The 16,366-nt window shown below is 41.9% G+C and overlaps 1 protein-coding gene across 2 annotated transcripts; it reads right to left on the bottom strand.

Annotated features, from left to right (window-relative positions):
- Positions 1-2,583: 2,583 nt before the first annotated feature.
- Positions 2,584-13,231, bottom strand: LOC147248853 (calpain-5-like). Of its 2 annotated transcripts, none has more exons than XM_086226333.1 (13): positions 12,285-12,992; positions 11,087-11,275; positions 10,672-10,803; positions 9,569-9,777; positions 9,199-9,391; positions 8,931-9,121; positions 7,129-7,206; positions 6,853-7,048; positions 6,648-6,770; positions 4,494-4,696; positions 3,994-4,115; positions 3,774-3,910; positions 2,584-3,365 (listed from the first exon to the last, which is right to left on the bottom strand). In XM_086226333.1, exons 2-13 carry the CDS (start codon positions 11,249-11,251, stop codon positions 3,183-3,185), a joined length of 1,932 nt encoding a protein of 643 aa, XP_086082459.1. In that variant the 5' UTR covers positions 11,252-11,275; positions 12,285-12,992; the 3' UTR covers positions 2,584-3,182. The 2 variants fall into 2 exon arrangements, with proteins under 2 accessions (XP_086082459.1, XP_086082458.1); XM_086226332.1 differs by lacking the exon at positions 12,285-12,992 and adding an exon at positions 13,024-13,231 and having other exon boundaries at positions 2,586-3,365.
- Positions 13,232-16,366: the final 3,135 nt, after the last annotated feature.

Genomic DNA, 16,366 nt, shown 5'->3' with positions numbered 1-16,366 from the left:
GTGAAAATTACTATCTATATGACAAGTTGTGCTTTTTAAGATAACAATCCTAAAGATTTCTAGTCCGTGTTTCTTTGGCAACACTGGAGTTACTAGTGGTAGCATTGCTGTGGTTCAGTACTTCCGTTCCCAGAATTCTTGGGGCAGCAATACAAGCAATTGTCATTTTATTAAAGAAATCAGGCAATAAGTGGCCTTTTCTATCATTCTGTCATCTAATTACTGGCAGCAGCCGGTCTGGTTGCTGGGTGAGACGTTGAAGGTGCTGTGTGTCGCCTGCAGCTCTTCCCCTCACAGCTCACTGTTGCTCCTCCTCCTTTTCCCATCACTTCCTGCAATATTTAAAACTGATCTACTGTCCCCTTACAGAAAAGTTGCCACCAAAATCAGCAATAGTGGACCACCCTCGCTTTAGTCCATTCCGCGATTAGAATTGTCTTAAAAGAAAATTACTTGGAAATGTTTATTTTGAAGGAGCTTTTCGTGTCTTCTGGTATTGTTCACGTCCCACTTTGTCGCAGTCTCGGTGGGCAAAAGCGTCCATCCATTTGTCCTTCGGCTTAAAATTCCTGTTACCTGTTTGTGAAAGAAAAAAACCTGCAAAACATTCAAAAAAATATATTACGCTCAGTGCATTTCAACCTCTTCCAGCTGCGTTTTAAATACTGGAAAATTGAAACTCATTAAACTTAAAAATAAACATAAATCCAGAATGTGAGCCACTTACAGAGGTCCAGGGGGGACATAAAGAGAGGGGGGAATCAGCATCCGGGGGAAAAAAAATCTCAAAAAACGAAGTTGAAATGCTGACAAACATTTTTATTTAGCTTGGTATACGTCCAGGTCACTGATATAACACCCGTGGGAGAGATGCATGAATTTGAGTTTGATTGGTCTGAAGCATATTGTCATCAAATCTGTGTGAGAGACATTTGAAGAGGGCCAGGAGACACACTCACTCCCCCGGTTGAGTTTATGAGCATTGGATTGAAACTGAAATGACTGAATGGCTCTTTAACAAGGAAAACTTAAGAAGAACTCAACGAAAGAAAAGCGCATGAAAAATCTACAGCACGCGAATAGGTCGGGGTTTTTTTGCCTTCTCCCTGTCCCTTGTGGGTCTCCGTAGAAGCCAGGAAGTCTTTGCTATTTAAATTGTAAAACAAACGTGATCAAACACATTTAGAGTGAATACCAACAAATCCTGTTCTAACTTTCTAGTCAGAAATACTTAGTGGCAAATGAGGGACTCGGCCCGTCTGCCCCTCCTCTCCTGTAATATTTAAGATGCTGCTCAATCATACTTCAGTGTCCTTTTGTCTTTTGTGTCTTAAGTGGGACTTTTCATATGATTTATAGGGTGTTGTTTTTTTGTTTTGTTTAGTTTTTTAAGAATTTAAGACACAGTGAGTGCCATATTATGATTGTACCTTCCGAATGAGCACTGATGACAGAAACTGTTGGCTAACATTCCCCTCATACCCCTGTTAGGTTTTAAACTCATCTCTGTACAGACGTTATCTATGACCCGCTTTGTATTCGGTTGCTTCGTCAGGTGTTTTCCCACGTAGTGTCCCTCTGAGAGTGTGTGTGAGAGTGTGTGAGTGTGTCAGGGGGCTACCTCAGTCTGCACTAGTCAATTCCTCACTGATGTTGTCCACCTTGAGGTGCAGGGTAGCTGCTTAGTCTATTGTACCTCCATCGTACAACAAATGTACAGAAGATGAAGGAGTGACAGGAGGATGCAACAGTCTCCGTGCATGCAACTATACACTGTATCTCATCTCCAGATAGGTTAAGATTGTTAGGATATCTATGTATGTATGTAAATATGATGGGAATACCCCCCCCCCCCTTTTTCAGATTTATGTAACTTAAAATGACAATATTCAGGTTGCTCTATGGTATGTATCAATAATTGTTTTGCACCCTGGGAATTGAAAAAGAGAAACACACACGCTGTCCGCTGGGCACTCCTGGATCCAACTCTCTCCTGTTTGGGCTCTATGGGACACTCCTTCATCTGGACCGAGAGCCGGTGAATGCAGCGCTCTGTGTGCGGGCCCACACAGTGTGTACTGCTGAGTGTTAGTACATGTATGTATGTGTGCGATAGGTGTGGATGGCCTGTCAGGAAGCTTCGTGCAAAGTCGCCGGGCCGTGGGATGCTTGGCCTCCGCTCTGCCCCATGTACAGGTCTGAACTATGAGCACAAAGGTGAATTTCGGGACAAGAAAAACACCTCTGACGTGCCCCCTTTCTGTGGTTGCTCCTGTACATTCCTATCTTCTGAATGTGTAAACCTGTACACGTGGTGTGAAAATTCCTCTATTACTGTGTATCAAGAGAATGGAACAAAGACAAAAAATGTTACTTTTTAAATTATTATTATCATTATTATTATTACACTTATTATTGTCTAGCTTTGTAAAACTGCTGATCCATCTGGCATACCTCAGCAGGCTTTTCCCCATCTTTGAAAAAGGACAAATGAGTGAGGGGGAAATGAGGTTTTGGATAAACTATTTTTAATTGTGGTTGAAGCAATAGACTTTTTGAACTTTGAATTGTGCATGGCTGTGTCTTGAGTGTAAAAAAAAAAAATTGCAGTTTGGGAACTGGACTGAAATAAAAAGAGGAAGAAAACCAAGAGCTGTGGCACTGCTTACAGCCGACCTCGGGCTGAGATTCTTTTATTTCTGTAGTTATTGGCATTTTCCTGGTTATCGTGAATAAACATGCTGATATGAACTGGAAGAGGAAAGAAATGAAAGATGCATTAAAGACATAGATGATACATAAATTCTGTGCTGTTTATGTGGTACAGTTGTCTGTGTAAAGCTCGCTGTGTAGCGGGGGTCTCCAACCAGTGGAGACGTTGCAGGTGGTCCTTTATCATGGTGTGGGAATCTTAAAACACAAATGAATGACTCGAGGTAAGACATGAATGACAACTTAAGTCATATCGCTCACAGTATCTGTGGTATAAAACAAACAAAAAAAAAAGAACATCTTTGCAACCAATATGCAAATTGTCACTATAAAAATGGTTTTATAAGTTACGCAAAAGCCTATTCAACACTGCTACAGCTCATTCAAAAGATTAAAAAAGGAACGATCAAGATCTGACATTCAGTCTGTCCATTAGAGAGCCCCCCCCCCGTCTTGCATCACTGATGATGTTACATGGCGGTCAACTGAGTGGAGGTGATGATCCTCAGACTAATGCTACCGGGCATCTCATCAGCCATCTGCCGACCTTGTTTCCTCAGCTGAAGCCTCTGAGGGTTGGTGGTGTCCTTCACTGAGCCAGACAGCACCACCGCACCCATGAACTGGTCTTTCACTGCGTTACTGTTCCAAACCTGAGATCAGCACGTTGGAGGGGAGACAAATCACTTTTTAAATTATGTACACATAGGAAATGTCACATTGTCACATGTGAGGACATTGTTTTGTTTTGTTTTTTCTGAATGAACTGCAACTTCACAGGAACAAAACAAACTCCACATTTTTTGAGTTAATTAACAACTGCAGTCCAGTGATCCGTCCTTCAGGAACGCCTCGAGGGAATTTGATTTCTAATTTGTCCCAGACATCCGCTGGTACTTGAGGGGGAAACTGAAATATTTTGATGGTCACAAATCACAGTCATACAATCATAATGTGATATTCCTAGTTTGCTTTGCAGTATATTTTTGTCTTTGATAAACAAAACAAGCAAAAGCAAAGTAAATGTCAGATCCCTTCAACGACCTCCTGAAAAATCTCACCTCCACAGTTAAAGGCTTTCTGGGCTTCTTCCTGTAGAAAATACCGCTGGTGGCAAACTCTGGCTCCAAGGTGTCCTTCTTGATAGTGGATTTTACTGACCGGCCCTCACAGGAAATGATCACGTATGGATCTGCTCCTGCATGGAACCGTGGGAAACATCTGTCTCAATGAACAGCGCTGGTGGAGTAAAAGCTCTCAAGGCGCCTGGTCGTCACTGACCTCCTGTGCTGTCCTGGTTCTGCAGCCCCTCAGCGCCATGGACGTAGATGTGGGTCACCACCTGTGGGTATCCCAGGAAGGAACTCCAGCATCGTACCCTCGGCTTATCTTCGGTCAACTCCCTGTCAGAATAAAGCATGGCTTAAAAAAAGAGGATCTACATTTATGTGAAAGCAGTGGAGTGGGGGAATGATGTAACGTCTAGGTTTTGTTGGCTTGTGCGATCAGTACATGAGAAAATAATGTGAGTTTGTTTGCACCAAGAAAGTCTTTGCCAAGAAAAACAGGATTTGGATGTTACATGTGAGTGATTTAATATGAGTAGACCATCGATGACCATCATGGCTAAATCTTTGTATCCAAAACAATCTTCTTTTCTTGCTCAAATGATCTAAAAGAAACTGTGTCCTCTCTTCCCTTCAAGTGTCTTTAGAGCACTTTTATATACGGGAACCTCGCATCTCTGTGCTGGGGAAACTCCAGCCATCACAGTGGTGTACCTGCAGCCTGAGTCCACATCGGTGAAAACTCGGATCATGTAATCTCCCAGCGTATGAGGCTTGAAGGTAGTGGGGATGATGACATAGCGGCCCTGCAGCAGCGAGCACCTCTTGAAAACTGTGCGGGCGTTGATGTAAGTAGATGTCTCCACGCACGGTTGGGTCAGGATGTCATGCATCCTATATTTTCTGTTCAGTTCAACCTGAAAAAGGAAAAAAAAAAAAAGGCTTTATTTACAAAACCTCTTTTTTTTTTCTTACATTAATGTCCTAATTAACTTAATCGGTTTTCAGCTCAGCTCGTCCAACGTGACGTCTACTCTCATCAATGGCGCAAGACAGATTACATTTCACTGTAAATACATTTTAATGGTAACAACAGCCTGTAGCGGAGTCTGATTCTTCTGCCTCCTGGTGGCAGAATAGTGAACACAACTTAAATCTGAAAAGGAGTGCGTTAGGTAAGCGTACATTTCCTGTTGCTTTCAAGGGTTTAACCACATCAGCTTTTCTGTGAGCAGTTGATGGTCAGATATAGTCAAATATTAATTATTATTATTATTATCATCGTGAATCTATTTACTTAACAAATGTAATGCAGTTTGTCAGTTCAACTGGCCGTGTACATGCAGCTGCTTATTCTAATGGCGTGTACCCATCAAGAGCAGCATTTATGGTGGTCCACTGACAGCACTCGTGTCGGCATGATAAGAGTGTATGATGTGTGTTTGAACATTGCCAGATCTCTGAGCAGTAAAACACATGACGGGAAATGTGATGCTGATCATCGAAAGCCTGATTTAGAATGTGACAGCCCATTAGCAGCATGTAACTTCTAGTTTGGCATGTTCACAGCCGCTTTAAGTAAATGACAGCAGAAGAGTTTAAGCTTCAACCGAAACACATCAGTTCAAATTCATAGATGTTATCGCATAGAGTGTCAGAGTTCTATGGCTGCACATCTGTATGCCAGTTCAGCCTGCACAACCTGCACCTTTGTAGCGACATGACCACAGAGTACTTTGGTGTCTCTTTGCGTTTCAGCTTGAAACAATCAACTCAAGTATGTGCATTCTTTGTGACTTAATGGCCTCTTGTTGAAACAGTTTGTTTTTGTTCTGATAAACCCTTCATGTAATGTCTGCATGTCATTATAAACACCCAACAACTGCTCATTGTTTGTTGAACAAATGAGTACAAAAGTCAAATCAAGCCAAATTCTTCGACCAAAATGAAAGCCAGAATTTGATTAATTGACCCCGTTTCCCCCCAAAGTAAACGGCCTTTTGGCTGTCCACCTCATTTGTAACATTTCACAAACAAGCTAGCGTGGGTCAGTCCTGTCCCGTAATACCCCTTTGTACCTCAAGACTCGGCAATAAGTCACAGTGCCAAGAGAGAACAGCAGCTCAACTGTCTTAGCTCCTCATCTTATCTCTGTGGCTGAGCCCAGCATCCCTACAGAGGAAACTAGCCCCAGACGCTTGTATCTGTGATGTCATTCTTGGGTCACCACCCAAAGCTTGAGACCATATGAGAGTCTGAACTTTAAAAAAAAAAAACCTTGTACATGGTGAAGAGCATCATTGGCGTCCATTGTTTCTCATAGATCATCGGGGTGGAGAGCCCAGCTCTGCTAACTCTCTGTTTATTATGTTATGTAGTCTGGTCTGGTTTGGTTACAAGTTTCACCCTTAAGAAATTTCCCTCTCTCAGTACAATTCCTTTACTAGCTGTCTGTTCATCTATAACACAAATAACGCAACCAGGCGGTATTCTTTGAGATGTTCAACCGTTCAGGTAGAACCAGAAACTGATTATGATACATTTGATGTATTGCACTTTAAAACAGTAGAAATCGATATCATGAACCTTTAGTTGTCTACAACGTCACTTCATGTGTCTGTAACGTTGGAAAAACCTGGTTCCTGATTACAGGAAACAGGTCGCAAGACAGATTTGTTCCTTGATGTATGAAATCGATGGTGTTTTTGAGGCTGTGGGTACACTACAGTTTAACATTCAGCCATCGTGACACTGGTTTTTTTATTTTGCTCCTGATATGTGTTCTAGGTTAAAAAATGTAATTTTCATTGGATATTTTGAACATGTATTTCTTTCCAATAGACCAAAACACGATGGTGCAAGTGTTACCTTGAAGACACTGAAGCCGATGGTTATATTTTCTCCTTGGCCAAACTTTCTGTGGATCTTCATATCTTTCTGTTGCAAAGAGATCAGGACCTCATCCACCTCCTTTGTAACATCAAACACATACTGAAAGACAAGTAGGAGAGGAGTGAGTGTACCAGTGAGCATGTGCACGGACACGGTCGGTGTATAGAGAGTTGGTCAGTACTTGTGGGTTCTGAAGGAAAGTTTGCTTGTGGTTAGCACAGCCACCGCAACGGTTCAACAGTGGCTCTGCCTGTTTAGTCCAGCTTCCAAAGTGCACAACCTCATGCCATGTCTTATGGATGCTTATCACAGACGTATTGATGAGGCGGCAAACATCAGCATCTGTGAAGAACTTGCACCAGTCTGTGAAAGACATCCTGTGGATTGAAAATTCATTATTAGACCCTGAAGGGGGACACGATCACTCCTGGAGGACTGAACCACAGTGATCCCTCACCAGAACTCCCCATCGTCCTCCACCGTGATGCCGAGGTTTCCTCTTTCTGTGTCGCCAACCTTTGTCCATTCCTCTGAGCTGATAGAGAGAGCATGAGAAGATGGGTTACATCGTAGAGTGTAGTTAGTAACAGTAGCGCTAAAAAAAGGGCAGCATAGTGGTGCAGTGGTCAGCACTGTTAGCTCACAGAAAGAAGGTTTGGGATCAGCACAGGATCTTTCTGTGTGGAGTCTGCATGTTCTCCCTGTTCCTGTGTGGGTTCTCTCTGGTACTCCAGCTTCCTCCCACAGTCCAAAGACATCAAGAGGGGACGAGGCTGATTGATACTCTAAATTGACTGTAGGTGTGACTGTGAGCGTGAATGGTTGTCTGTCTCTATGTGTTGGCCCTGTGATGGACTGGTGACCTGTCCAGGGTGAACCCCGCCTCTCGCCTGAAGGCTGCTGGGATAGGCTCCAGCCCCTGTGACCCATTACAGGATATGCAGTAGAAAATGGATGGATGGATTTTTAAAGATAGTGTTATGCAGCTTAAACCCACAACAGATACAATTAAGAATTTTAAGTTAATTACGATTAAATTCTAGTGACAGTAAAAACGAAATACGTCAGTTGACACCTCTTAAATCTCTACAAGTTCTACTTTTTATCATTCTGTTCTCCATGTTCCAAGCTGTCATGTTTTAACCAAAAATATGGCTCAGTTCATCTTATTTATTCCACGAGACTCTGACAGGCTTGTGTGGAAGAATTTACTTTGGTTGGTTTTCTCCAGAGCTGCCGTCTCCTGCCTGATTCAGGGCCATATTTAGTGACTGTCTGGAACATACTGAGTAAGCAGAGGTTGCTTCAGCCGTCCTTTCTTAAGTTATTGCCCCTATAAATATCAACTGATTGCAAAAATCTGGGCCGATAGAGAGACCAATCACAATTCAAACACTACCATTGCTGAATGCCCTCTTCTTTGGCCAACGGCAGTCAGTGAGGTGAACATTGGCTGGGACGTAGTAAAAACAGTGTTGGGATCCACTGAATTCAATCAAAACAGCCTCATTTCTTCATGTGAAAAAAACTACAAATCAACAGGGATCTATTGAGTATATTCACAGTGGAATATGTGGAGAGGAAATTGACTTTAAAGCCATACTTTACCTAAAAAGTGCATTTTGCCTTTCAAGTATTCAAAAATACGCATCCTGAGCTGTTTTTTTACCAAGAATGTAGAGAGAGTCAGCCAGGTATATTTAGCCTGAAGCTAATGGCGACTGAGGCTAACAAAAGCAAAGAGCATCATTTTAAAACAAGCGCAGCACTCGGTGTGAGGTTTTCATTATCCAGTTATATGCTCAGTAATCCACAAACACTTGGATATAAACTAAAAATCAAGTATAACACTTCTGGCACTGCTTATGAATGAGCATGAGCAAGTAGAATTACTGCCCCAACCGATGGCACCAAGTGTTATAGTTTGTTTTTAGTTCAAATCAAAGTGTGTGTAGATTACCAAGAATATGACTGGATCAAGTAGATGTGGATTAAACCAGATGATGTGCTTGAGAGTTGGTAAAAGAATGTTTTTGAATACTTAAGCTGTTGTTCGCCATCAGTCGGCATGAGCTTCAAGCTATCTAATCTATCTATAATCTAAAAAACTATGTAGCTGGCTCTTTCTGCACTCTGGAGTCACGAAGAAGCGATGCAGGAGGACAACAAATGTCTTTTTTAGCTGAAGACATCTATTGGGAGTACTTTAGAGATAAGATAAGTATTTGGGTAAAGCCTTACTGATAGTGTCCTCCTCACCTGTCACTCCAGGCTCCTTTCCACTCAGTCTTCCCCCAGGGATTCCTCATGCGGATCAGGGGGATAGTTTCATTCTTGAAGTAAGCCAGCAGCCCATGACCCAAACGCACCTTCCTCACTGCGGTCACCGAGTATGCATGGCCTTTCACCAGCCCGTTTGCCATTTTCAGCTCAATTTCGTGAGGTTCTGCCTGATGAGAGGATGAGAGAGCAAATGATCCATACTGTCTGGATGAAAAAGTAAATAAGCACACATCCAGTCACAAACCTTAATGGAGCAGCTTATGATTCCTCCTCGGTCGTACACCTTGAGAAGATCCTCAAAGAGCTGGTCTTGTTTTTTCTGGTCCTTATAGTAATCTTCTGCCTCCAGATTGATGGCCTCTGCTACAGCTCCACTGAAATCCACCACCGCGTCTCCAGTGTTGCCCCCCTCCAGTGACTCGTAGCAGCCAGAGAGCCTGGACGAGGGTGCAATTTAAACAATACATAGGACTACACAAAATCCACAATAGTTTACCTTGCAAAATGTATAAAAGCAGAAACACTTGATGATTGCAGGTAACAGTGGCAGAATATGAAGTAGCCTTGTCCAGCTGTTTGTTGCAGCATCATAGGAGTTCTGCATGTTTCCGTACTTGGCGTAGGCCTTCTCCAGCAGAGCACTCCAGAATTCATTATTGTCTTTCGAGTGACAGTAGATAAGTTCTCCGTTGATCGTAGGAAGACGGTCATCCACCACCACATCCACCCACTCTCCAAATATCCAGAACTGGAAGTGAAAGATTCCAGCATAGTTTTCCGGATGCTTGGAATCCCATTCCTGCTCCTTCCAGTCAGGAATGACCTGGACACAAACACACACACAAAATTAAACAAAACAAAGCCCAGCCGCCATGATCCAAATCACAGTTGTTACACAATTATAAGCGGTCACAGTTATTGTAGCAAAAAAAAGCACAAGTTTCCAGTGAGAACCTCGCAGCTGCATGAGGAGGAGCCTACATCAACCTCGACATCATCCCACTTCAACTGTCAGGGCTGGTCAGTAATGTTCAGGTGTCTAAGGAATTAGGAAAGCCTGACTCTGTGCACTTGTTTAACACCCGTGGAAAAATAATCCCTAGAATTAAAAAAGAATATTCAGTATAATCAGAATCAGGATTTTCCCAAAATGGTTCAATTTAGGAAATTTCTTTTATGGAATGACATAAACTATCTCCTCCACATTTTCCTAAATGTATCCTGCTGCAGTTTTATTTATTTTTACTGGTTTCAAACACTTTTTTCACAGCTGAAATGTCCACTTTACTAGCTCAGATGCTAGGCCTCAAGATGGAATAATGTTGTGAATTAAGAAGACGTTAACAGAGAAGATTATCCGATGTATGTCGTACGTAAAATAGTCTCTTAAATCATCACATTTTCCATTTCCTCCTCACCCACGGTTGTCGACTCTTTCCAGAATATCTTTCTGACCTCAAGCTTGAATCCAGTTGCAGGAAATATCAACCTGCCATTGTGGATTCATAAAGTTCCATTACATTTATTATTTAATGACATACCAGCTTAACCCAGTATCGACACATTCTATCAGCAAACAAAACTGTCACTTGTTTCAAATCTCTAAAAAAGACCGAGCTTTGTTTGAGGTATGGGTGTCACCCCCTCAGGCGCATTCCTGTGTCAGTTCCTCGTATTTGGTTTCTACAACCTCGATCACTCAGGGAAAGCAAATCACCTTCTTCCAGAGGTTTGGCTTCAGAGCCAGACACGAGCAGGCAGCAACGAACCAGCAGTTACCCACCACACCCTGGTTCAGGTCGTGGGAGCTGATGCCTTCCACGAACAGATGAGGCTTATCGCTGATCTCCTGCCACACAGAAAGTTAATGTGAAGATTTTAATTCACGTCACACACAAGAGTTTACGAAGATTCTGCTTTGTCTTTGATCAAATCTTCAGCACCCGAGCAGCTTTTTTCCATTTAAACTGTCCTCATTGGTCCTATGATCATCATTTTGAATATTGCTGCTATAATTTACAGAGAATCACTTTATCTTTAATTAAAAAAAGCAAAACCCTAGTCTGGACCGTTTCATGCCTTCAGTATGGAAACACAGGGAGAGGCGGTACACTACCACCAGGGCCACTCACCCCTGGACGTTTCCACTGGACCATTCCAGGCGGCGGTTTTCTAAAATACAGCGAACCATTGGTGGCTGGGAACTCTGGATCCTCAAACAGTTTCTTGTCTTGGATACAGTCCCTCTTCAGATCAGCGTAGTGCTGGTTCTTATACGGGGTAGCGGAGGAGAACATGGTCCAGATGCTGAAGAATCACAGCTGCAGATTGATGACAGACACCAGACGTTATGTGACTTTAAGTAGCCTGGAAAATGGTCACTATGTGGGATGGATCTCCCCGTGCCCTTTGACTCTAAGCGGTTCCTGCTGAAGTGCGTCCTCTGTTTCATTCCCACATTCACAAACTGTCCTGTGACTCAGAGTCCCTCTGGACTAAGGGGTGCACAAATGACTACACAAATCCAGATATTTGCAGCATTCATTTCCCCTGAAATTGTGGCAATCGTATCTTGTACATCATCAGAAAATAACATCTGCGACAAATTTCCATGAAATATCCCTTCTAACTTATTTCTATAACTCTTGCAATTCACTAATGCATCAGGTAGCTCTTTACAACTGGAAAAAAATTACAGTTTTTAAGTACAGTGGGTTACTTAATCAAATATTTTTAATGTAACCATTTTACTGGACAGTATTGAGTATTCTTAACATATCTGATTGTACAGCGCTGGCAAATTTAATCCACACGTCCATTTGTTTTGTCTTTTTTATCCATCACTATGAGCAAAACAAAGGGACAACACGATGATTAAAGATGGAGTCTATCTCAGTGTTGATGTGTTTATTAAAGAAAGCGCGATTAACAGCGCAGCTGTATTCTGTAGGGAATGATGATGTTTTAACACTCAACCTTTCCGCCCCTTCAAGCTGACCCTTCAGGGCTGCGTTTGGACAAGACGAGCCAATATAATTAAAATGAAGCATTCTGATACTTCAGCATGGCCAAGAATAGAAAATAACAGCATATCAAATCAAATTTATTGCAGGCAAATTAAGTTTGACATTATTCCTGGAGGATATTACCCAGCAGTCAAAGGGGTGAAAGACAATGAAACATTACAGATGTCTGCCCCATGGAGGAAGAGCAGTAGATGGAGAACGATACCAAACCATTTGAAAACCTTTTTTAATGACCGTCTATCTGTGAAATGATCCATCGAAAGAAATTGTGAGGAAAAGAAAAGTAAGGAAAATGAAAGCCTACCTCACAGTAGTTCTCAGGTAACGCGAAGACACCTTCCTGCGCCACAATAAGGAAGTCTCCAGGTGTTTATACCTGCCTGTGTTACCCTCCCACACACACACACACAACACACACACTAGTGCAGTAACGCTCTGTAAGAGCCACACCCCACCTGTGCCAACCTATTCTTTATCTGTACTGCTGTTATGGTTGTATTCCAGAATGTGAAGTTAGACAGCGGAGAGAGAGATGACACAGCTGACTTGATGAAGAGTCTAAATAATTGTGGGTGGAAGCCAGTCATAGGCTCTGAGAGAGTGTATGTTGGAGCGTGTGCTTGTCTGTGTGTGTGTGTGTGTGTGTGTGTGTGTGTGAATGTTATCTGTTTGAGAGTTCCTGGCTAATGTGGTCAGACAGGTTATTTTTGGTGGGGGTGATTATTAGTGCACCACAAGTTTATTGAAAAAAAAAAAGGGTTTCAACACAACGCATGTGTAAAGTTGACAGCGGTTCACATTCCAGATGTTTACATCATGCCTGCTGGAACACGACAGCAATGTTGGGGACATGTCTTCTTTAACTCTTCTTTAGTGCAAGAAAATGAGTCAACTGTCCTCAGAGGAAATATGTATAACATTACATAGAGACTGCATAACAGGTTAGAACGTGTCATTCAGGAGAGAGGCAGAGGCGCGAGGGTTTGAGGCAAGAATGGAAATAAAACTGACGGTAATTTTAAAGCCTTAAAAGCAGCACTCACCTGTGGTTGGCTGTCTTATCCTGATGAGATCAGACGCATCCAACGTGCTGTGTGATTCCTTGAAATGGTTTTTACGTCCTTTCCATAAAACAAGAGTCTGTTATACTTTTCACAGGATTAAATAGGATTACTTTTGTTTTCAATTCCGGCAACCAGCTTTAACATTTACAGACAAATACTAGGACTTGAAAACTGGTCTGACAAGCCCCTCTGCAGCTGCAGCTATTATGCAAAAGGCTGATTAGAAGAAGGGAGGGAAGAGGAGCCTGAAACTGAACACCTTCACTCCCTCCACCCCAGCTACTCATAGGTGAAAAAAGCAACAAAGATACACTGTTGGGTGATTGTGTGTTAATTGTTAATTTGGTGTTAATTTGAGTTTGTGTTAATTTTCTTTAAATCACCAAAAACATCAACAAAAGTTTCCATATTGCCATTATGATTAGATATTCAACCGATGCTTATGGTTAGCATCGGCACTACAAATAATTAGTCTGAGGTCAGAAAATTGAAAGTTTACCCAAACAATAAGCTGTGTGTTATTTTCACACTGTAAGCGAAATGTGGTAATAAGGCACACTGGCAGGATGTCTGGGGTCTGGGCTTAACTTTGGAATGAGCACAAAAGGGACTTTGTACTCACGAGACTGAACAAAAAGAAGAAGAAGAACTTCCAGTCTGTATAATCCTGGCTTCAAAACTTGGGGCAGGAGAAACGACTGATGAGGAATTTAACAGGGAGCCGGCAGTAAAAAGGTAAATCTACGCAGCAGCTAAGCTGACATGCTGAAGAAGAAACGGACATTTTCTAAATTAAAAAGTAAATGGTTTTGATCAGCGGTGATGTGAGAGCAGACCAAGCCAACGCTTCAACAAGAAGTTGATGAGAGTGAGAGATCTATCGCAGAGATCAAGATAGAAAAATGACTGTGATGATGAAAGTGATCACAGCCTGATAGCTGATCCTTTTATTTTCACAGTCACCACTGAGCTGCGTGAAAGTGAAGCCTGATGGCAGCAGGAAAAAGTGTGTGTGTGTGCGTGCGTGTGTGTGTGTGTGTGAATCCTGCTGAGGAATGGCCACATTTTTCCTCCTTTTTTTTTTGGGTTTTTGTTATCGCCCTTCTGTCTGCTAACTAATGAAGCCATTAAAAATAGAGAAGTTCCCAATTTCCCCCAAACAGTCGAGGTTAATAGTTGAACAATGATATTTGATGTTACGTCAGTTAATTCTGTCCCTCATATTTGGTGTGTCCTGCCAACAAGTTCATCCAGAGTTCCACTAAAGAGACTTGGCGTTGATATTTACAACTCCCTCAGGATTAAACCTAAAGTGTTTTTATTATGTATCTGAAAACTCCTCTTCTGTATGAGAGAAATAAAAATGTAAGGGGTATTTTCAACTTGACCTTTACTGATCTTATTTATGCTCCAAAGACCACGTGAACTTTTCACCTTAAAAGTCACTGAACTTTAGCGCTTTTCTCAGATGACACATACAAACGTGAGCTTTCAAAAACTTTAGTCAGACTTAAAATGGAATTTGTTTATACCTTTATATTTTAATTTCTAATAATCTTTTATCCCTTCTTCTAGAGGTGGTCTAAACTCTGCTGCAAAGACTCCACAGGAACACATTCACGTGGTGTCAATACTGTGTCACGTTGCACTTCCTATCAGTTTGTATCACAACTTTTCAGCGTGTAGCTCAGATTTCTTTCCGTTAGATTGCAACAAATGCAACAGCAGGTTTTGACTTTTACGACACGCGCGCTACACCGATCGCTCAAATTACATCCACCGAAGAGGTCATGTTTTCACCCGGGTCTGTTTGCATGACTACGCATAAACTACCTGGCCGATTCTGGACGAGCACATCAACATAAGAAGCAACAGACTGTAGCATTCCAACTCCTTTCAGTTACAGAGACCATTTCCTCTGCTCTCTGAGGACATTATCCTCTTATTGCTTTTGACATTTCGACCATTTTGACCAGTTTAAATAGTTCCGCACCAAGTCCAACAAGTCTCCGCTTATTAAGGGTTAATAGATGGTTATCAGTGTGTCATCACTTGCACTCTAAACCCTTCATAAACTGAAAAACGACTATGACCACATTTCCCATACATCGGTGCGGGATCACTGTTTGGCAAGACGAAGGCCTGCTCTAATATGATTGCATTTTTAAGTTAAAAATAACGGGATTTGATAGTTTATTTAACCAAGATGTCTAAAAAAGTATAGTACAACTCGTATAGCACAACTTCATCTTGCTAAATAGTGATCCTGCACTGATGTATGGAAAATTAGGTTATGAGGCCATTTATAAGTGTTATTTAATGGTTTATGTAATGTTTACAGTGGAGGTAGGAATGCACTTACAACCATTTCTTACTCATTTATAACAGAAGACTGATTTTAAAGCCGCACAATATAATATATAATAATATTGTGCTGTTTTCTAGCTTTATCTTCTTTTTTTTTTCAACAATGGAACTCAATGGAGAAGAATTGAATCCAGAACTGTAATATTAATTCTGCTTTCTACAGCTTTCAGTTCATTGCAGTCATTTTCTTCTCTACGTTCACATTGTATTTTAGAATAAAAAAGAGAAAGAAACAAAAATAATGACCCAGACAGAGACTTAAGTGGTATGAACTGGACAGTGTTTGAATGGGACGGAAGGTCTGGGTCAAAGACTAATAAGAGGCTGCTCACAATCCAGACAACATTTGCGAATGGTTAAGCAATTTCCCTCAGAGCCAGGGAGAAGTGAACTCTCACCTTTACTGTCGTCAAGACACGAAAGTCTGCAACTCATCCAGAGGATGGAGAGTGGTTTGACCGTATAAGTAGAGAGTTGAAGAGAACAGAGTTGGTATCCTGCGTGACTCGAGATGGTTGGTTCTTCTTAACTCTTGATAAAAATCCAAATTCTTTTCAAGTCTGAGATACTCACTGATAACCATTTCCTGCTCCCATTTCATTTATACTTGGGCGGAATTCCAATCTGAAAGCCATTTTCAGAGGAACACAGATGGTTATTTTAGCAGAGTCTCAGAAACCAGGAGAAGCCAGCAGATGGCAGGACCATCATGAAGGTAAACATGGTATTGTGTGTGTGTGGGACTCCATACATCAGTGTGTCCATACACCAGGCGTACAGTAGAGGCCGCCAGACATCAGCTATTGGCTCCTGCTGGCTATTTATTCAAACATTATTTCTGAGATGAGACACGTCTGGACATCTGGATCGATACCTGATCTGATGTGTGAGGGTACGCCTGAGTGGACAGCTGTGACCTGTGAGTAGAACTGGTCACCGCCAAAGTACAAGCACG

This window comes from Aulostomus chinensis, chromosome 15 (assembly GCF_037954235.1).
Source record: "Aulostomus chinensis isolate RoL2024-O1b breed Wild chromosome 15, RoL_Achi_v1.0, whole genome shotgun sequence".
Taxonomy (NCBI): Eukaryota; Metazoa; Chordata; class Actinopteri; order Syngnathiformes; family Aulostomidae; genus Aulostomus; species Aulostomus chinensis.
Note: the sequence above shows the minus strand (reverse complement) of the source record. Positions and strands in the feature narration are given on the sequence as shown.

Excerpts from the sequence above, each read along its gene's own strand:
- LOC147248853 (XM_086226332.1), bottom strand. The coding sequence starts at position 11,251 with ATGTTCTCCTCCGCTACCCCGTATAAGAACCAGCACTACGCTGATCTG. Across the intron at positions 10,804-11,086 it reads TCCAGTGGAAACGTCCAGGG|GAGATCAGCGATAAGCCTCA; the intron begins GTGAGTGGCCCT and ends TCTGTGTGGCAG. Across the intron at positions 9,392-9,568 it reads CTGGAGAAGGCCTACGCCAA|GCTCTCTGGCTGCTACGAGT; the intron begins GTACGGAAACAT and ends ACCCTCGTCCAG.